Source organism: Vulpes lagopus, chromosome 8 (assembly GCF_018345385.1).
Source record: "Vulpes lagopus strain Blue_001 chromosome 8, ASM1834538v1, whole genome shotgun sequence".
NCBI classification, from domain to species: domain Eukaryota; kingdom Metazoa; phylum Chordata; class Mammalia; order Carnivora; family Canidae; genus Vulpes; species Vulpes lagopus.
In genome coordinates, this window is record NC_054831.1 from 130,177,517 (window position 1) to 130,199,704 (window position 22,188).

The window sequence follows — 22,188 nt, forward strand, 5'->3', positions numbered from 1 at the left end:
ACATTCCATCCTAAAACAGCAGAGTACACATTCATTTCAAGTGCAGACAGAACTTTCTCCAGAATCAAGATCACATATTAGGCCACAGAACAAGTCTCAAAAAATTCAAAATGATTAAAGTCATACCATGCATCTTTTCTGACTTCAACACTATGAAACTAGAAGTCGACCACAAGAAAAAAAATCTAGAAAGACCACAAATACATATGGAGGTTAAATAACATGCTACTAAACAATGAATGTTTCGATCAATGAAACAAGCAATCAAAGAGGAAATAAAAAAGTACATGGAGACAAATGAAAATGAAAGTGGTCCAAAATCTTTGGGATGCAGCAAAAGCTGTTTTAAGAAGGAAGTTTATAACCAATACAGGCCTAGCTCAAGAAGCGAAGCTCAAACAGCTAATCTTACACCTAAACGAGCTAGAAAAAGAACAACAAACAAAATTAAAAACCAGTAGAAGGAAGGAAATTCTAAAACTCAGAGAAGAAATAAATGAAATAGAAACTAAAAAAACAACAGAACAGATCAACGAAACCAGGAGCTGGTTCTTTAAAAAGATCAAACAAAATTGATAAACTTCTAGCCAGACTCGAAGAGAAAGAGAGAGAGAGAGAACTCAAATAAACAAAATCAGAAACAAAAGAGGAGACATAAACAGACACAACAGAAATATGAATGATTGTAAGACAATATTATGAAAAATGATGTGTCAGAAATCGGACAACCTAGAAGAAATGAATATATTCCTTGAAACATACAACCTACCAAAACTGAATCAGAAAGAAATAGAAAATTTGAACAGACTGATTACCAGCAATGAAATTGAATCAGTAATCAAAAAACTCCCAACAAATGAAAGTCCAGGACCAGATGGCTTCACAGGTGAATTCTACCAAATGTTTAACCAAAAGTTAATACCTGTTCTTCTCAAACTGTTCCAAAAAACAGAGAGGTAGAAAGCTTCCAAATTCATTCTAGGAGGACGTGACCCTGATATCAAAACCAGATAAAGACACTATCAAAAAAGAGAACTACAGGCCAATATCTCTCATGAACACAGATGCAAAAATCCTCAACAAAATGTTAGCAAAAATACATTAAAAAATTATTCACCACAATCAAGTGGGATTTATTACTGGGATACAAGAGTGGTTCGATATTTGCAAATCAATCATCATGATACATCACATAACAAGAAGGATAAAAACCATATGATCACTTCAGCAGATGGAGAAAAAGCATTCAACAAAGCACAACATCCCTTCATGATAAAAATCCTCAACAAGATGAGCACTGGGTGTTATACTATATGTTGGCAAATTGAATTTAAATAACTTTTTAAAAATTCTCAATAAAGTAGGTTTAGAGGGAACATACCTTTACGTCTTAAATAAAAGTCCACAGCTAACATCATACTCAATGGTAAAAAACTGAGAGCTTTTCCCCTAAGATCAGGAACAAGACCAGGATGTCCACTCTCACCACTGTTATTTAACATAGTATTGGAAGTCCTTGCTACAGCAATTAGACAAGAAAAAGAAATAAAAGATACCCAAACTGGTAAGGGATAAATAAACTCACTATTTGCAGATGACATGATACTGTATATAGAAAGCCCTAAAGACTACACCAAAAAACTACTAGAACTGAGAAGTGAATTCAGTAAGGCCGCGGGATACAAAACCAATATACAGAAATCTGTCACATTTCTATACACTAAACATCAAGTCGCAGAAATAGAAATTAAGAAAATAATCTCATTTACAATTCCACCATAAATAAAAATACCTTTTATTTATATATTTATAAATAAAATTTATAAATAAAAATTATTTTATAAATAGGAGAAAACTCAAGGAGATGAAAGACCTTTATGTTGAAAACTATAAGACATGAAAGAAATTGAAAACCACACAAACAAATGGAAAGATATTCCATGCTCACAGATTAAAAGAACAAATATTGTTAAAGTGTCCCTGCTACTCAAAATAATCTACAGATTTAGGGGATCCCTGGGTGGCGCAGCGGTTTGGCGCCTGCCTTTGGCCCAGGGCACGATCCTGGAGACCCGGGATCCAAAGAAGACATCCAGATGGCCAACAGACACATGAAAAGATGCTCAACATCATTCATCACTGGGGAGATGCAAATCAAAATCACAATGAGGAATCACCTCACACCCGTCAGAATGGCTAAACTCAAAAACACAAGAAACAACAAGTGTTGGTGAGGATGCAGAAAAAAGAGAACTTTCATGCACTGTTGGGAATGCAAACCGGTGCAGCCATTGTGGAAAATAGTATGGAGGTTCCTCAAAAAATTAAAAATAGAACTACTCTGTGATCCAGTAATTCCCCTACTGAGTGTTTACCCAAGTCACATGAAAACACTAATTTGAAAAAATATATGCACCCTTAAGGTTATCGACAATAGCCAATTTATGGAAGCAGCCCATGTGTCCGTTGATAGATAAATGGATAAAAAAGATGTGGTATAAAGATGCATACAAATATATAAATATGCATGTATAAACATGCGTATACTATATACATACAATATTTTATAGTATATAAATATATTTTTATATATGCAATGGAATATTATACAGCCATAAAAAAGAATAAATCTTGCCATTTGCAACAACATGGATGGATCTAGAAGGTATAATGCTGAGTGGAATAAGTCAGAGAAACACAAATATCCCATAATTATCATCTTATATAGAATTTAAGAAACAAAACGAATGAAGACAAAAAGAGACAAACCAAAAACCGGATTCTTAACTATAAAGAACAAACTGATGGCTAACAGAGGGGAGGTTGGGTGGGAGGCCGGGGGCAGGATGGGAATTAACGAGCACACTTAAAATGATGAGCGCTGAGTTGCCAAATCACTATATTGTGCACCTGAAACTAGTATAACACCGTATGTCAGATACTGGAATAATTTTTTTTTTTAAGTTCTAGGGGATCCCTGGGTGGCTCAGTGGTTTAGCGCCTGCCTTTGGCCCAGGGCGCGATCCTGGAGTCCCGGGATCGAGTCCCATGTTGGGTCCAGCATGGAGCCTGCTTCTCCCTCCTCCTGTGTCTCTGCCTCTTTCTCTCTATCTGTCTATCATGAATAAATAAATTAAAAAAAAATTAAAAAGTTCTAGGGCAGCCTGGGTGGCTCAGTGGTTTGGCGCCACCTTTAGCCCAGGGCCTGATCCTGGAGACCCAGGATCCAGTCCCACCGGCTCCCTGCCTGGAGCTTGCTTCTCCCTCCTCCTGTGTCTCTGCCTCTCTCTCTCTCTCTGTCATGACTAAATAAATAAAAATCTTTTTTAAAAAAAGTAAAAGAAGTTCTACTCTAAAAAGCAATATTGATTAATTGATTGATTGATTGAAAGTGTCCCAAACCAAACTCCCACTTCCCCACCCCTGCGCGGTCTAAACCACTCCATCCTGGGCTTCAGCCTGGGGTCCCCTCCCTCCCTCGCACTCACACCCAGCGCCCCAGCAAAGCCTAAGGACTCCACCTTCACGTCGCCTCCAGAGCGGACACTCTCACCTCCCCAACGGCTCACACCCCGGGGCGGAGCACCAACTGCTTCTACATGGATTTTTACAACAGGCTGGTCTCCCGCCTGCACTCCTGCGGCCCTCAGTCTGTTCTGGATGTAAAGTAGAAGGGTCCTCTTAAAAAAAAAAAAAAAAAGGTCCTATGCTGTCCCTCCCACTCATCAGCCTTCCACAGAGCCAAACTGGCTTCCTGCCCACTTGGCTCCCCTCTCCACCCTCCCCAGCTCCTTGCTCTGCCTCTAGCGCACCCAGCTCACGCCCACCTCAGGCCCTTTGCACCTGCCGTTCCCCTCGCTCAGAATGTTCAGCTGGTAGATATCCATTGGGTCCCCGGCCCTCATTTCCTTCTCAGAGAGGTCTTCTCTGCCCAATTTAGGACAGTGTGAGAGGAAGACACCATGAGGCCCAGGCTCCCTCCCCCGTGAGCCAGCTTCCTTCCACCTGACACAGTCTCTTTATTTTGACATATTTGCTTATTGCCTTTCCCTCCTGTGTCTCCCTCTGGAATGCAGGGATTTTATTCCCCACTTTGCTCTCTCTAACGCTACTGGCACCTGAGCGCCCCGTTTGGTGCCCAGCACCTACCAGGGGTACAAGCAATGAGGACAGGGCAAGCCAGAAACTGGGACTGCCAGGCTGGGGGCAGCGGGGGGGCTGCGCTGGACCAGAATCCGACCCCTTGGCCCGAGGGCCTCTGCCCGCGCACCCTGAGGGCCGGCAGAGGGGCTCTAGCTCCACGGAGGTGGAGACGCCCAGCCAGGACCTGCCAGCCCCGGCACTGCCCTTTCGAGGGGGTGGGGCTCCGTGCAGCCAATCCCCAGCTTCAGGCAAAAGGTGACATTTCCAAGTCACAGGCCCTGGCTCCCCACTCCCTATTTAGGGTAAGAAATAACAGTAACAGTAATAACAACGACGGTAAAGGAAGAGGGGCCAGGAGCGGGAACAAATGCCCTGGGGCTTCCAAGCCCAGCCCGCTTTTCGCCGCCTGCGCCCCTGCTCAGCTGTTGCCATCCCTGGGGTCCTGGGCCAGCAGGTGCCAGGTGAGTCCCTCGGAGGCTGGGCCTCAGGGAGGGGGGGCGACAGGCAGGAGGGACGCTCAGGGCCCCGCCTCCGCCCTTGCAGGTGTCTCCCGCCCTCTAGCCCACCCCCCCCCCCAGCTCCCCGCAGCCTTCCCTGGTCTGTCACCGCCACCCAGGTGGTTTCACTTGGGTTGCTGCTCAGGGTGGAAAAGGTGCGAAAGAGCTGAGGGGACTCCAACGGGAGCTTTGCAGACTGGGAGGAGGGGGGGAGAGGACGGAAGGTTAGCAGAGGAGGGAAGGGGGGAGAGGAGGCGGGAGGGGAGGGGGGAGAGGAGCGGGGGAGGAGAGGACCGTGGGAGGGGGCTGCGGCTTCCGGCTGGTGCGCATGCCTGGCGGCTTATGGGTTATGCGGGGCAGGCACTTGCAGCTCAGATTCTCTTCCCTTGACGGCCTCCCCGACCCGCCCAGGCCTCGAAGCGGGGGGGTGGGTGGGGGGGGGTGGGTGGGGGGGGTGGGGGGTGGGGGGGTGGGGGGGGGCTCGCGCTGCCTTCCTCATGGCCCGGGCTCCCGGATCTGCGGGGGCCGTGGATGAAGGGCTGCTGGGGGGGGCTGTGGGCTAGGAGCCTCCAGTTGACACCTGCCCGCTTGCCACCCTTGGGTGCAGCCCCCAGCCCCACCCCAACCTCACAGGCAGGTGACACAAAGCATGTGAAAGCTCCCCTCAGAGGAGAGGGTCTCCGTCATTCCCACGCACGCAGTCATCGTGTCCTTGTCATCACGTCCACGCTGATGCCCACCGGCGGGTGCCCTCACCTTGCCCTGCTTCCCAGAGCCCTTCTCCTGCCTCTGCAGGGGCGCGGGGTGAGGATGCGGATGGGGGCGGTGGAACCTTCTGCATTCTTGAAGACCCACTTCAACTGCCACCTCTTCCACGGAGGGAAGTGCGCGTTCTGTGCGGAGCGTGGGCTCAAACCCGGTCACTCAACTGCTCTGAGCCTCTACTGGCATAACCCAGGGAGCTACCTCCTAGGGCTGTTGGGGGGATCCCATGAGATGATGCATTTCAAGCCCTTGGCACACAGTAGGAGTTTCATAGGCATTAGTGCCACTGCCACCGGTACGGTTACTGTCCCCGGGACCCCCAGCAGCCCAGCCCACTCGGGCCAGCTCTCCGCGTCCCCTGTGTTCCCACAGCACTGGTTCAGACCTTCCTTGGGGGCCCCTCCACCATCCGTCTGTGTCACGCAGAGCAGCGTCCTGGCTGACTCGTCCTGCGCATCCCTGTGCCCCGTGCCCAGCCTGGACCTGTGTGCCAGGCTCATAAAGAGGCTGCAAGGAGAACAGAGTCAATGCTTAGAGGATCTCCTAGAAGGAGGCGCAGAGGGTGGGATGGAGGATTTCAAGTCAGTAGGAACCCAGCCCACCTGCTGTGGCGAGGTGTGTGCCCCCCACCTGGTAAGGCGTAAGCACAGGGTATCCCGGGGGTAATAGTGGGGAGGGGTATGCTGCAGGCATGTGCTCGGGTTTTGACACCCATGATCTCATCTACACGCACCCTCCCAGGTATGTGTTCCTGTCCTCATTTGACCCACGAAGAAATCCCAGAGAGGTTAAGTAACTTTCCTAGGGTCACACAGCTGGCAGAGGAGGAGGGAGCAGCAGGTTTGTCTTCTATTTTGTGCTGGCCTGGCTGACGTTAAAAGGAGCATGCGTGCCCTGAGCGTGCCCCCAGCGGGGACCGGAAGGATGAGTTAGTTGGGGAAGATGTAGGAAGGAAAAAGGGAAATGTCGAAACCTTGCAACACAAGCTCCTCAACATGGTTGCTTGGGAGTGGGTGGGGGACGGAGGCGGTGGCCAAGGCAGCGTGTGGGGCACCGAGTCAGGAAAGCCATGTCCCTTCCTCGCCACACGTGCACCTGAACTTTGCAGGGGTGAGGTCGGTGCAGGGCAAGAGGGCAGCCAGCGCCCATGACCTCCTGGCTCCTGCTTGCCCTAAACAGTGAGTCCTCTGCAGGGTGTTCATAGGCCTCGGGTCGGAGAAGGGTCCCAGAGATCATCCTGGCCTGCCTGCTGCCCCCCGCAGGACTCTGTGCTTGAGGGGCGCCTGGGGGGCTCAGCGGTGGAGCATCTGCCTTCAGCCCAGGGCGTGACCCCGGGGTCCTGGGCTCGAGTCCCGCATCCGGCTCCCCGCAGGGAGCCTGCTTCTCCCTCTGCCTGTGTCTCTGCCTCTCTCTGTGTCTCTCATGAATAAATAAATAAATTTTTTTAAAAGGGCTGTGCTTGAATACTTCCGGTGACAGACAACTCACTACCTCACACTCCTTTGTGTTTTGACAGCTCAGGTAATTAGAAAGCTTTTCCTTTGCTTAGCTGCACCCTGGCTCCCGGAAGCCTCCTCCCACGGGGGTTCAGCAGGCCACACCTTACTTACCACTTGGCCTCTGAGGAGAAGAGAAACACAATAGTCGTGGAGAAGTCCCTCCCACGCCCTCCATCATACCAGCCCCTGGGGATAGAGCTGGGGGTCTGGGGCCCCTCTTCCCAGCCTAAGGGTCTGGGCAGGGAGGGCAGAATGGTGCTGACTCGGCCTCCAGCTGGGTGGGTGGGGATGGGGCAGGGTGGCAAAGGACTCGTGCGCCCTGGAGGGCTGCCCAGGGCACCGTGCTGGGCAGAGGCAAAGGCAGGAGAAGAGAATGATGTAGAATCAGATGGAAGAGCTGAGGAGTGAGCCAGTGGGCAGCCCTTGAGCTGCCTGGCCCGGCCAAGCCGATAGCCACCCTCACACCTGACCGGACACCTGCCCACTGGATGCCCCCAAGGTGCACCCCCCAATGTCCTAGACTTGGAGTTTTCTGGACTGAAGCCACAAGGATGCCAGCCGGCGGTCCTCTCTGGAGCGGCCAGCCCTGGGGGTGCTTCTGCTGGGGGCCCAGACCCGCCGTGGCCGACAGTCCCAGCGGGCCGACCAGCCCCCTGCAGGCTCCCGTCCTAAGGGGCATCATGGAGCGTCCAGTTAGTGCCGCTGGCCGCTCGGCCTCAGCGCACATTCCCCGAGCACCTGCCGTGTGTCCGGTGAAAGCAGAGAGGAATCGCCCCGGCCCTGCCCTCGACGGATCCACACCACGGTCTGCGCCGCACTTCTATCCCACTCCAATTCCATCGCCTGGCCCCTGCCTGCGGAGCAGGGAAGTTAAATATTCCTCTCCTTATTTTACAGATTGAGATTCAAAGGGAGGCCACACACGGGGCCCTGAGTGACAGAGCTGGGATTTGACCCCACCGGGGACTGACTCCAAAGCCCAGCCTCAGCCTTGACCCCACTCCACCCCCTCGAGCGGACCCAGCAACGGAGGAGATGCTCAGATAATGAGGCCTTAAAAAAATTAAAAAAAAAAAAAAAAGATAATGAGGCCTTTGGGGGTCAAAGTAAACCTGGGTTTAAATCCCAGCTCCAGCCTTTCGTGGGCTGCGTGACTTTGGACAAGTCCCTTGACCTCTCTGCGTCTCACTTTCTTCATCTGCCATTTGTGGATCATTTGAGGTGTCTGCACCACACAGGTTTGTTGTGACATTTCATGGGGATAAGGCAGTGAGCACTTGCTACGGTGCCGCCCCTGTCCCTGCGGTCGCCAGGGGTTTGGGGAGCGAGCAGGTCCTGGCGCGAGAGCTGGTGGATAAGAGGAGCCCCGTACCTCCCTTCACTAACATGTGGGTTGGGAACATCTGCATCCTGAAGTCCTTTTGGCTCCCAGACTGCGACGGGAGCTCGTGACGGGCAGGACTGGGCCGTGTCCCCGCCGAGTGCCGAGCCCAGCACGGAGCTGCACACAGGGCAGGTGTTCAGAGGCGTCTGCTAAGTGACCACCGTGGGGCGAAGGCCGCAGAAGGTCCCCCAGCTTCCCCACCCCGGTGCAGCTTTCTCCCTGGGCCTCCCCGGGGTGCTGGCTGCGGCTGGCAGAGGTCAGGGGAGGGCAAATGTCTGGCACCTTGCAGACTCCCCATCACGGGCGCACATTCTCGCCTCAACCTGGAAGGGCGCAGGGCAGGGCTGTGCTCTCTCCCTCTTTCTTCCCTTCCTTCCCAGAGATTACAATCGTGGGTAACCTGTGCCCTGTCATTGCTCACGGAGGGGCACGCCCAGGGCCTGGAAAGAAGGAGGGCGCGCCCGGGGCAGGCCTTCCGGGGACCCCGTGCCTTCCTGGGAGTGGGGGCTGGGCCGGGGGTGCCAGTCTCAGCGCCAGGCCTCCCCAGCAGAGGCACACAGGGGCTGGGGACCAGAACTTCTCCACGCGCACGAGTGAGAGAGACAGAGACGGAGAGAGCGCGAGCCCAGAGCTGTGGATGGGAAGTCACCCATGAGTCACTCCTTCCCTCTCCCCGTGGGGTCACCATGCATGCCCGTGCATATGCATTTCGTGCCTTATGAAATTCCTCGTCTGTAAAATGGGGGCCAAAGCCACAGGTATGAACAACAAGCAATGTTATCCCCACCTCTCGTGGGCGGAGCAGCCACAGCGAGGCTAAGCCACGGGCCCGAGGTCACACAGCCTGCAAGTCTAAGCCTGAGCCCCACCCAGAGGTCGTGACTACCAGCCACCCTGTTCTCAGCAGCGGGTGCTGCGTAGACTCCCAGATGGTCCCAGCGCCACAGAGCTCCCCCTCGGTGCCCGGGGAGGATGGAGCCCGGCCTGCCTTCCCGGTCCTCGCCCGGGCCCAGCAGACGCACCAGCTGTACCGGCCACGGGGTCTGACCCTGGAGTTTCCAGCCCTGCCTTAGCCCACCCGTCCCAGCGCGGTGCCCGGGACCCGCCGGGGGCGGGCGGGCTCACAGCCGTGGCTGGAGCACCTTCAGGGCCCCATGTGGCCGTGGACTCCAGTGCGGGTGACTGGCCTCCCCGGGCCAATTGGAGGCCCGAACACAGCGCCCGACCTCCGGAGAGGGCAGGCCCCCGCCAAGAGCTCCCAGATGGTCCCAGCTCCCTCGTGCTGTCTGCAGGGCGCCCGTCCAGGCCCACAGCTGAGGCCCACCTCCTGGGCTCCCCCCGCAGCTGGGGAGGAATTTGCCAGCTCTTTCTTTCTTTCTCTATTTTAAAAGATTCACATATTTACTTATTTATTTATTTTAAAGGGAAGGAGAGAGAGAGAGGGCAGAGGGAGAGGGAGAGAGAATGCCAAGTAGATGGCACGCCCGACACGAGGCTCGGCCCCACAATGTTGAGATCTCGACCTGAGCCGAGACCAAGAGTCGGATGCCCAACCAACCGAGGCACCCAGGGGCCGTTGCCAGTTCCTTCTAGCCCCACATCCCGCCCACAACATCTGCCAGCCTCAGGACCCCTTGGCAGAGCTAAACAGCTGCTTAGCAGCCACCAAGAAGGGAGTGGAAGCCTCTCTGGAGGGCGCAAAGCTGAGGACGTGTCACACGGAGAGCGTTTTGGGGTCGAGAGGAATCCACGTCATATGTGAGCCACCCTCCCATTCCTGGCGTCTCGAGTGCTCTCTCGGCCCCCGAGCGAGGAAGGGCAGGGACTGGGCGGAGAAGGGGCAGCTGGGGGCTGGCAGTGAGGGCGGCAGGAAGGAAAACCGAAGGCAAAGAATGAGGCTGGGTTCAAAGACCAGAGATGATGGGAGTGGCAGGGAGGGGAGGGCCCCGTGGTCTCAAATGGCAGGTGGCCAGGCGGACCAGGGAGGCAGGGACGCCTGTAGGATGGAGGAGCGGCTGACCTCGGAGGACCACCCGATGCCGACGCTTCCCGTTCCGAGACACACTCCACCGGCCCGTGTCCACACTCCACCTGGATCGCCACCCGCGCCGCGAGGGAGGCCCCGAAGTCTCCAAGCACCTCACGTCTAAACTGTGACATTACTTCTAATGAAGGAATGCGGTGTGGCCCAGGAGGGAGCCGGGACGAGACACGGTCCTCACCCGGCCCTTCAGCCCAGGTCCGGCCCGGCTCTTGGGGCCTGTCCGTCATACGAATTAGCGTCTCCACAACCCTGTCATTATCCCGTGAGCAGCACAATTATGCTTCATTGTACTTCTGTGCACGTTAAAAGCATCAATTTACTCAATGTAAACATTAAGAATATATACACCACAGGTTTTATAACTCTGTTTTGGCATTTTCGGGGTTTTGGAAAGACACAGCAGCCCAGGGAAAAGCAGCAGCCTGGGGCCTCCCTCTGGCTCATCAGCGGCCTGCAGAGGCCTCCTCTCTGGGCACCTCAAACTCCGCCAGCCTGATCTGAAGACTCTATTTTGCCCTGATGCTTTGCAGAACTGGGAGAGGCTGGGTTGGGACCTGAGAGGATGTCTGTGTCCCCCACCCGCCAGCCTTCTCGTCCTGGCCAGGGAGTAAACATTCATTACCGCCTCTGGCCTGGAGCTCTGATTCTGGCCTCTGGGCAGACAAAGGGGGTGAGACTGCACCACGAATCGATCCCCCCCCACCGCCCACCCCCTCTTCTTTGGTGTGCAGCCTCTGGGGGCCACCTCCAAGCACGGGCAGGGACAACCAGAGCAGTCTGACCAGACCGGGAGGGTCAGGATGGAGAGCCAGCGTGCTGGGGTGACGGGTCAGGATGGTGACTTAGGCCATGGAGTGAGGGGATGGTGTAGAATCTTAGCACACCCAGAGTCGGGCGATTTCCAAAGGTTCCCGGGGCTGGGGCACACAGTTACCCCAAAGACAAACTGCTCCACACAGTGCACACAGCACCAGGGGAGTTCATCACTCCCTGTGATGTCACCCCGCATGCCCACCCACTGGCCCTCCTGGGGGGCTTGGCCTCCCGGCAGCTCAGGTGACCCACAAACCACCTCTTCGGTGTAGGGGCAGGGGATCCCCCACTTTTACCAGCAAAGGCTAAGTAGAGACCCCTGCTTGGTCTCAGCTGGAGCCAGACTCCTGGCAATGGGGGTGGAGAGGCCCCACACTGATCATTGTGTGCAGCCCAGGCCCTGGGTGACCTTTAGGCTCTCTTCAAACCTTCCCAGGCTGATAATTTCATGCCTCTTTCTCTACCCATCCCAGACCAGATGGCTGGGAAGTTCTTCCTTACATCTACTCTTAAACCAAACTGCTGCAGATTAAAGCTTTATTTTCTAGAGACCCTCCGTGGCTACATCCCTAGTCAAGACCAATGCCCAGCGTGAAGGGTCCTCAAGGGCTGTTGGGTGGGGATCTCTCAAAATGCTCACTCAGGGGGCGCCTGGGTGGCTCAGTTGGCTCAGGTCTTGATCTCATGGTCACGGGTTCAAGCCCCGTGTTTAAAATAGAATAGAATAGGGCAGCCCGGGTGGCTCAGCGGTTTAGCGCTGAATCAGACCTTCAGCCCAGGGCCTGATCCTGGAGTCCTGGGATCAAGTCCCACGTCGGGCTCCCTGCATGGAGCCTGCTTCTCCCTCTGCCTGTGTCTCTGCCTCTCTCTCTCTCTCTCACTCTCTCTCTGTGTGTCTCTCTCATAAATAAATAAATAAATAAATAAATAAAATCTTTTAAAAATAGAATAGAATAGAATAGAATAGAATAGAATAGAATAGAATAGAATAGAATAGAATAGGGATCCCTGGGTGGCGCAGCGTTTTGGCACCTGCCTTTGGCCCAGGGCGCGATCCTGGAGACCCGGGATCGAATCCCACGTCAGGCTCCCGGTGCATGGAGCCTGCTTCTCCCTCTGCCTGTGTCTCTGCCTCTCTCTCTCTCTGTGACTATCAAAAATAAATAAAAATTAAAAAAAAAAAAGAATAGAATAGAATAGAATAGAATAGAATAGAATAGAATAAAACAAAATAAAGTGCTCACTCAGAAATAGCACTGAAGTAGCGCCCCCTCCCAGGGTCAACCAGAGCACAGCAGCTGTGGCCTACCCAGGCAGCTTCCTCATGCTCCATGGCTGGGCCAGGTCCCGAATCTGAGGATGCTGAGGTGCTTGGTGATCCCAAAGGGATTCCCAGACAGCACAGCCCTCTGTTCCCACCACACACAGCCCGATCTGTCCTCTGTTCCTCTGACCTTCTGAGACATGATGGGAGGAAAACGGACCAGAGAACAGGGAGCTCACAGAGTTGTCAGAGCTATGAGCACCGTCTCTGCCTTCCAGGGGCCCTACACACCCAGGGTCTCATTTACTCCCCACGCTGCCCCGTGGAGGTCCGTGCTATTGTCAGCTGAGGAAGCCACGGCTCAGAGAAGGGCAGCGGCTTGCCCGGGGCATACAGCCACGAATGGAGCTAGGATGACAAACCAACTCTGTCCAGCTCAGAATCTGGTGCTTGACCTCCCCAAGAGGGAGGGGACTTAGCTCACCCTCTTGGGACTCAGATAAGGGAGGAGGCCCAGCGAAGGGCCAGTGACTTGGCCCGTGCCAGACAGCAAGTCAGCAGTAGAGCCAGGACCAGAACCCGTGTCTCCGGGCTCCCAGTAAAATGCTTCTGGCCTTAGTCAGCTGCACCATGTAGGCCTAAGTTTCTGAAATGAGGATGAGAGCAGAGGCCTGGATGACCGTCCCCTGGGGATGAGAGCAGAGGCCTGGATGACCTGTCCCCTGGGGATGAGAGCAGAGGCCTGGATGACCTGTCCCCTGGGGATGAGAGCAGAGGCCTGGATGACCATCCCCTGGGGATGAGAGCAAAGGTCTGGAATCGGACCGTGGGCGCCCACTAGCCACCCCTTCCTTGCCCTTGGTGTGAAAGCAGGGTGGCCAGACAAAGCTGGAGGCCCAGCTAAATATGAATTTCAGCTAAGCAGCAGTTTTTAAAAACATAAGGATGACCCAGACAATATGCTGGAATAATTCTTTGTTGTCTGTCTCAAAAGCGTACTTAACTGGGCTCCCTGGTTTCCCATTTGCTAAGCCTGGGAAACACTACGTTGAAGGGACAGGAGAAAACGAGGTCACGGCTGGTCCCAGAGAAGCAGCCCCACACCAGGGCTTCCGACAGGACTCAGAGCCGAGGTCCGGCCTCCATGCATCCTGGCTCCCCCTCCTCAGCCCTGTCCCTGGGGCCGCAGGCCACTGTCAGAGGGGTCAGGAGGGCTTCCGGGACACAGGCTCGCCTGAGGCCGAGTGGGCCCTGCATTCACTAGCCAGACTGGGACAGCACAGCACCCGAGATCCAGGAGCACAGCGGGAGCTCAGTCTCCCCAGCCCCCACCTCCTCGGAGAGGGGGGCCTCCACCCTGAGCCCCTTATCTGCAGGGGCTCCAGCCCCATCTGATCCAGCAGGGATGGAGTCTATAGAGAGTGTCAGAGCGGAAACGCTGCCCAAGACCCCCCAAGTCCAGCTCCCTGGGCCCCCATCTGGGCAGAGCCAGGACAGAGAGGACTCAGGCCAAAGGGAGAAGCTGATTCTTCTGGGGCTCCTAAGATGTCACCAGGGCTACCATCGCCACCAGCACCATCGTCATCACGGTGGCAAACATGAGACCGGGTCTTATTCTAGGTTCTTGTCTTTTATTAACTCCTTGAATCATCCCTCTGACACTCCCTCCTGATCCCAATCACCCTGGCGGGCCTCCAAGGATCGAGCTGCCACACACCCCACACCTCTCCACCTCAGTCAGATGGGTCGTTGGCAAGAGGCAGAGGGAGAAATTCAGGGTGGCCCAGTCCCGCTCCCTGTCTCGAGCACCAGTTCGTTCTGGTGTTGCACCCAAGTCCCATGCTGACGTCAGAACGCAGAGCCCAGGGCTCAGAGCTAGAACCTTTATCCAGGGGCCTCAAGGCCAAAGACCTGACCCTGGTGCCCAGGAGATGGAACCCCAAGATGGGCCTGAAACCTTAGCCCCAGTTCTCCATCCCACTCCACCTGCCCTGCCGTCAGAACCATCTCCTACCAGCATGTTCGATTTGTCCACCGGGCGCCCACCCCGTGGCCTTGGGGTCCTCCCCCGTGGCCCAGCCCTCTGCAGCCAGGTGGGTACCTCTCAGCTCTCACCTGTGAACGTCCACAGACGTCTCGACCCCCACCACACACACGGCGTAGGTGGGCTTCTTCAGGGACAGCCGCACAGATCTCTGCGGGGCCATCCCGTGCCCCTGGCCGCCGGCCTCTGCACTTCCTATGGCCCCGGCTCCTCTCCTGGGCACCAAGCCGCGCCAGGAAGGAGTTTGCCTTCTGATGGGTCGGAGCTTTCCTCCTCCCTTTTAATTTCACCCTGTGACCTGATTAGCTGCCTGAGCCGGAGTCCCCACCTCCTGGCTCCCCGCCCAGCCCTCTCACTCAGGCCTGTCAATCCAGGAGGCCAGGGGAGGAGGCACCTCCCAGAAGGATGGGAAATGGGGGCTTCGGCAGGGGTCCCCAGGGAGCAGGGCCCAGCTGCCAGCCGAAGCTCCCCGTCGGCCCTGTCTCTCCTTCCCCTAGCTTTGCCTCTATCCTCAGACTCCTGGTTGTCTGAACGCGCCAACGTAATGACGTCAGCATTTTCTGAGGGCTGATGAAGCGCCAGGTGCGGATCTGATCTCAGGTGCTGAGAAATCAGGTAGCCCAGAAGCACAGGGCAGTCAGACCTCCGGGGTTCGAATCCTGACTCTGCCTCTTACAACCTATGACCTTGGGCGGTTACCCTACCCCTTGTGGCTTCATTTCCCCGGTGTCCGGTGGCAGCTGTGCCCGTCCCGGTGACTGCTGTGGGGCTGCGGGAACTGGGTGCAGTGCCTGACAGCAAACATTCACTAACGGAAACGCTAAGGACTCTTCTCGGGATCCTCACGTTCTGGAGAAGAGACTCACGGCTGCAGGACCCGCTGTCAGTAAGTGGGAGAGCCGTGGCCTGCCCCCAGGTCCGCCAGGCCCGCTATACCACCCCCAGGAGGTGAGCGCCTGCCCTCGGACCCCGACTCCGGAGATGGCAAAGGCCACCCTCAGGCCAGCACCAGGGGGGAGGGCCCCTCAGAGCCAGGGGCTGGGGAGGCCTGATTCGTTTCTCAAAATCCCTCCTTTGCAGCCCTGCCTGGTCTCAGGCCTGCTTGACAAGAGTTTGCAGAGCACCTACTCAGGGGCTGGCACTCCTTCAGGCGATGGAGACGCAGCTGAGAACAGAACAGACCGCAGTCCCTGCTCTGAAGGCATTTCTGGTCTGGGAGCCACCATAAGAGGTGAGACGACGGTGGCTCTGCCCCAGGGGCAACCGTGAACATGGGGAAGAAGGCAGGATTCTCAATGCTCTTGAGGACGGGGCAGGGAAGGGTTGCATGTGGGTGTGGGAGAAAGAGGGGAGTTGGGGATGACGGGAGAGCTTCAGGCCGTGGCAGCTGGAATAAGAGAGCTGGCCTCAGAGGGACGGGGAAGGCTGGGGGTGTGCAGGGTGGGCAGGGGCTCCCAGTTAGACAGGAAGTGTCTACTAGGCCTGCCAGGGAGGCAGCGTTGACAGGTGCCATGCTCCCTTCATACTGGGTGTCAAGGAGGAGGAGGAGGGGAGTTCCCTGGGGAAGCACTGGACACCCCCTTGGCCGCAGGGTCCTCCAGCCCCCAGGCAGCCATTGCACAGGACAGAGTAAGGACACACAACCAGAACTGCCACCGTCCACAGGTCTGGTGGGGAGAGGATGGCAGAGAGAAAGAGGGAGAAAGGAGCACCATCCTTGCCTGGGGAACTGCCAGTCTGACGGGGCAGGAGGGGGACCCAGTCTCTGCTCCGGGAACCCCCCTGCCCCCAGCCCGATGAAGAAGACAGGAAATATAAAAATGGTATAAGCATTTACTTGGTTACTCTTTCACTTTGAAGGTCTTCCTGAAACGTCTTTCTTATTGCCAGCACATCCGAGGGCAAGTGTCCTCGGTCTGCAAAGTTCTTTACATTCAATGGCACCGATGCAAAGGTGTCTAGGTTTACCCGGTGGACGCGGAATCTAGCAACACAACACTCCAGGGGCGCACAGCCCTGGTTGCTGCCCCTACAAACCAGAGCCTGGGTCATTTTGTTCATATGTAATGTAGTGTGGAGCATAAAAAGCAGCTCCCGAAGAGTGCATGGGTATATGCCTATTAGGAGAGGATGGATGGATGGATGGATGGATGGACGGGAAAAAGGGAGGAAGGGAAGAAGGTTGGTGCATCAAGAGCTATCTGCAAAAATGACGGTGATAATGGTGACAAAGGGGATGAGATGCCAGCAGACACCTGTCTGGTCTCACTGTGTGCCAGGCACCGTGCTCAGCCCTTTCCATGCCCTCACCCACCTACTGGCACCCACCTTTCCAGCCCTTTCCATGCCTCACCCACCCACTGGCACCCACCTGCCAGTATCAGGTGGCAGGTACCAACTAAGCTGGGAATCTCAAGTTCAAATAGACCACAGCGTGGGTGTACAGGATGTGCCTTTTGTGGGTTGTGGGCAGGGCAGGGGCCCGGGCAGGTCATGGTGTCTGTAGCCAGAGGAAAGAGGGAGGGGGGTAGCAAAGAATGGACAGAGATACTGAGAGGAACATCTGTGCAGCCCCATTTTATAAATGGAGAAACTGAGGCACCGAGAAGCTAAGGGGCCTTCTCAAGATCTGACCCTGGAAAGTGGTCAAACCAGGATTTGAGCCCAGGCCATCGGACCCTGGATTGGCTCATAATTTTTGACCGGATCCCTGGGAGATAGAATGAGAGGGTTTTGTGTTCGCTGGTTGTTGTTGTTGTTTACCTTCTTCCTTATGCCTGCGTGTACTGTTTGAAAATTTTGGTAAGCAAACGTTTTTACTACTGGAAAAAAATGAAATCTCTCTGTAAGAAAAATGAAGAAGCATTTGCTGCTCTTGGCTTCCCTGCCTCCCTCCCCCCCCCAACCCCCCTCCACCCCCCACCCCCTGCTCTTTGCTCCAGGCCTCCCTCCCTCTTTCCTCCAGCTCCGAGAACGTTTCCCTACAGGCACCATGACCTGCCTGGGCCCCTGCCCTGCCCACAACCCACAAAAGGCACATCCTGTACACCCCTGCTGTCGTCTATTTGAACTTGGAATTTCAGGCTTGATTGGTCCAATTTGGGAGGAGCAGGGGTGGGGGAGCTGAGTGACATCATTGCCCCCCCTCCCCTCCAGCAAGTGGAAGCTTCAGCTGGGAGGGCCTGCCCGCCTTAGCCTCAAACACGGCCGCACACGGGGAGAGGCCTGTCAGCAGCTGAGTGACCGTGGGACCCTAGCATGACTCCAGGATGTCTCCGGAATGGCCCAGGGCCACCAAAGCAGAGAGAATGTCCAGCGCCCAGGCTACCATGTCTGGGAACTCACGTTCCCCATCCTGCAACAATTCTGAGCACCTACCGTGCGCCAGACATTATTCTTGGCACTGCTGGTAGAGTCGTGAATAAATCCGAGGCCCTGCCCTCATGGGACGTACAGAGGAGCAAGGGAGGCAGGGACTACATGTAGGACCAAGCCTGGGGTGTCGGGAGGCGATGGGACACGGTGAGGCAGGGTAGAGGGTAGAGGGGCAGAGGGCCCGGGGTGCTGTTCGAGTAGGCTGATCACAGAAGGCCTCGCTGGGGAAATGATGCTGGAGCAGAGATCCCAAGAGCAGACTTCAGGGCCCTCCAGGGCTCTTCTGACCTCAGGAACCTAGGGTCGCATTCACCCGGGAGCCCCCACCTCCCATCTCCCCATCCCCAAGACGGGGTTGAGGAGCTCGAGCAGAGCTTCCAGACTCAGATGCCTTCCGGGGTTGGGCAGACCGCAAATGAGGGAAGCTGCCAGGTGCAACATAAAAGGGAGGGGTGGGACTGTGGCAAAGGGACAAAACCTGCTTTGCCTAATGCATGAAATATGAGTATTTCTTAAAACTAGAACCCTATAGGTCAGGCCTCCCGTGTAAGTCGGACCTGGCTCTTGGGCCATTGTTGAGAGCCCAACATGGACGATTTAGAAACTGGTGGATAAGGAAGGGGTGGGAAGGGATAATCCCAATATGAGTTATTGGGGAAGTTATTTGATGCCCAGGAGGGGAAGCTACCTGGGCCCGGGTAAGCCTTGCTTGGCAGGATCGTGGCAAGGCCTCCCGGGCAGTCAGAATGGGTTCTGGGCTGTTCCCATGGTTGCTAACACCAGCTGTGAGCTCTTCTATGTGGGGGACCCCTCTTCAGCACCCCCACACCGCCTGTGCCTGAGCTTACCCTAGGATGGCCCTGGGGGTGTGGCCTGTGGCCTTCCTCAGGTCAGTCCCAGCTGCCTTCCAGGATGCACCCATTGCAAACTGGAAGGGCCTCTTGGACCCCTTAATTTTCCAGTCGGGAAACCCAGGGCTCAGAGCAGAGCTATGACTTACGCAAGACGGCACACGAGAGGCACAGGAGCCAAGTCTGGGTTCAAGGTTTTCATTGATCGAAGACAACGTGTCCTGAGCACTTTGGTATGCAGGTGCCGCTCTGGGCGTCACAGAGCTCACCACCCGTAGAGGCCTCTCGGCTCCTTCACTGACTCACCCTCTGGGATCTCCCAGGGAGCCCCAATCCCTTCCCGGACAGGGAAGGATCCCGGACCCCCTGTGGGCCTCGGGGGCTCTGAATCAACTATTGCGAGAAAGCAGGGGACCCACTGATTCCCGCAGGGCCAGAGGGCCTGGGGCCGGTGGCTCTAATCGCAGGAAGTGGCGAGGGCCGTGAGTCACCCAACTCAATCTGCACGTCCCCTGAGAGCCTGAAGGCCAGGCCCAGGTCTCTGCTGGGCACCCCGGACCGGACCTTCAGGAATCACTGACTCCCTCCTCGGCTCCGGGACGTCCCAGGCTCCACGTGGCCGTGGCGTTCATGGCATCACATGCGGGGCTGGGCCCGGCGCTAGGGGCCCAGGGGGCTTGCGGTCAGGTGCGCTCAGCCCCACCCCACAAGTGGCCGACTCAGCAGCCTCCCAGGCACAGCGCCTCCTTCCCTGCCCCCCGCCGGCTCTCCCCTCCTCCCGCACCCCTATCTCAGCAAATGGGGCGGCCTCCCTCCCAGGTGCCTCTCCAGTTTCCCCTCCCTCATCCCCAGCATCCAGTCACCCCACCTGACTCATCGGCTCTACCTCCCAAACCCTTCTGGCCCCATCTCTTGCCCTTCACCGTCACCCCCACCTGAGTTCCAGCCAAGCCCTGAGCAGCCTCCAGCTCCCCCAGTCCCGGGCTCACCTCACTCCGCCCCGCGGCCAGTAGTGACCCGTCTGAAGCATGCACCTGATCTACCCTTCCCCCCACAAGCCTGCTCCAGCGGCCTGTGGCCCCCGATAAAGGAGGGTGGCTGGATGGGAAAAGTCTAGACGCTGGGGCCCTACTGTGCCTGTGCAGTTCCAGTCTAGGCTCAGCCAGTTCTCAGATTTCAGAGCCCTCGGCAAATGATTTAACTTCTCTGAGACTTAGTCTCCTAATCCGTAAAGTCGGGAATAATGGAGAAGTTTAAAATGACGTATGTAAAGTGCCTGGGAGAAAGGTGATCCTCAAGAAATAGAAACTTCGCCTGGCATTTCAGGGCCCCCCCAGACCAGGCCCCTGACAACTGCTTCTTCACTCGGTGCCCGACCCCTGTTTTGATCATATTTCTTTAACCCTTGCTCACTGCCCCTGCTGGGGATTTGCTCCCTGACCCGTGGGGGGGCCTCCATAAAGCTCTGCCCATCTCCAGCCTTCCTGCCTGCCCTCCCCTACTTCCACCTCCCCGCCTCCAGTGCTCACTCCAGGGAAGACTCGACCTTTTTACTTCTTTTGTGGATTTTTACCCCACACCCTAGTAGAAAGAGTTTGAGACAGCTTACAAAACACACCCTGGATAAAATTATTTTTCAAATGAGAAAATTAGGTCAAAGGGTGGAGAAAGAAAATGAAAGACAGGGGTGGACATCTGTATGGTCGGTAGATCTAGCTGTGAGTTCCCTGGTGGCCCACGAGAAGAGGGAAATAGAATCGATTTCTTGAATCATGGTGCTCACAAGATACAACTAAACCAATTGAAGAAGAGAAGCCCAACTCTTCTGGGCCCTGAAAAACTAAGGGACATCCCCCTCCCATCCCTGAGTGGAGTTTACCAAATGGGGCAAGTGTGGGATTTTGAACTACATGATCCACAGTATCCTTATGGTTGGATCTGGCTTGATCCAAAGTCATATTTTGGGGTTGGGTGCTAATGAAAAATGTGCTTGGTACCCTTCAGACCCTCCTCCGTGAATACTCTTCACTTTATTCAAGCCTTTGATTAAATGAGGAGTAGCGGGGAATTTAGGGGTTCCCTTCCTGATGATGGCTCTTCCTCCCAGCTGCTAGAGTAGAGGTCCAGTATCTCCCAGTGTTGGCCAACCTGGCTGCAGTTGAGGCCTGGCACCTTCTACTGGCTCACTCAGAGCTGGGGAATCATTCCTGGAAAGGGGGTGAGGGACAGTACCTCTGCTGGGCATCACCTAACGCTTCATGTCTCTGCAGGCACCCCAGAAAACGTGGTCCACCTGCCTTATCAAGCACGTGGAGACAGAGAGGCCCAGCAAGGGAGAGCAACTTGCCTCAAGATACACAGCCCCATGGAGGCCAAGTGAAGTAGAAGACAAGGAATCAAGCTCAGAGTTGGAACTTGGATTCTCAGGCCACCTGATAGGGTTTCTTGAAAAGCTCTTCTTTCCTATAGGGCAACCCTGTCCAGTAGGGACCCTCCATCTAGATCCGGCCTGCCCAGCTGTCACCACCTCTGCGAGACAGCACCTCCCCAGACCCCCAGTGGAGAAACCACTGTACAGAAGAGCCCAGCACGTCACTCGCTCACTCGTGCAACAAAGATTTCTCGGGCACCTCTACCGTGGCCCAGGGCATGAGTAGCGGAACAAGACCGGGCTCCAGCCTGCCTTATCGGGGAGCATGGGCGTGTGAAAGTGCTGTTACGAGGAAGCTTTCCAAGAGCCCCAGTAGGCACAGGTGCTGAGGCCCGGGACGCATGCGTGGAGAGAAGGATGGTAATGACGGGGGCCAGAGTTCACTGAGCACTTACAGGGTGCCGGCCGGGTGCTTTGCACTTCTGGGGCACCATCTTGCACTCTTGGAGCGGACCTGGGCAGCACTCTGCTCTTGCCTCTGCTTGGCAGAGGAGGAAACCTAGTCTGAGGTCTCCTGCTAATGGGGATGGAAACAGAGCCGCGGCCCCGTCGTGGGACTCGGAGCTCGTGTGCACCACCTTCTGCTGGTGGTGGTGCCTACTGGCTTCAGGGGCCACTGGGCCTCGCCCCTCCTGTGACATCACACACACCCCCACCTTCCGCCCTGGGGACGCCAGGCTATCCCATGTCTGGCACAGGCCAGACGACAGGACTCAAGAGTCCCAAATGCCTCACACCATTAAGACCATGGATTCCAGCTGCCCAACTCTGTCTTTCTGGCCCCTTCAAATCTGGAAGCTTCCATGACACGGGCCCCAGCCATCTGGCCCCTGCTTGCCTTGGCCTGGCCTGAGCCCTGGGGCTGGGGGCAAGCCCAGGGGCAGACTCCCACCTTGGGGAGTGCTCTGATGGCTGCGCTGCGGTGGGGGGCACATACACTGCTAAGAAGTCAGGGAAAGAGGAGGCTTTCGAGATAAGCTGGAAGTTCAGGGGTGTACACTGAAAACAGACAGAAGAGTAGACACTCAGGACCACGCACCAGAGGGGCCTGAAGCCCACCCACTCACCCTTCCCACCC

The 22,188-nt window shown here is 55.6% G+C and overlaps 1 protein-coding gene across 4 annotated transcripts in view; it reads right to left on the reverse strand.

Annotated features, from left to right (window-relative positions):
- PADI1 (peptidyl arginine deiminase 1) overlaps positions 1–22,188 on the reverse strand; it is a 71,120-nt gene that overhangs the window by 26,409 nt on the left and 22,523 nt on the right. The window contains exon 1 of one of the 4 annotated variants that reach the window (XM_041767997.1): positions 14,525–14,687. The exons of the other annotated variants lie outside the window; for them this stretch is intronic. Coding sequence (XP_041623931.1) covers positions 14,525–14,616 — 92 coding nt within the window. The 5' untranslated portion in view covers positions 14,617–14,687. Of the gene's footprint in view, positions 1–14,524; positions 14,688–22,188 lie in introns of those variants that run through there. 4 annotated transcript variants of the gene reach the window in all.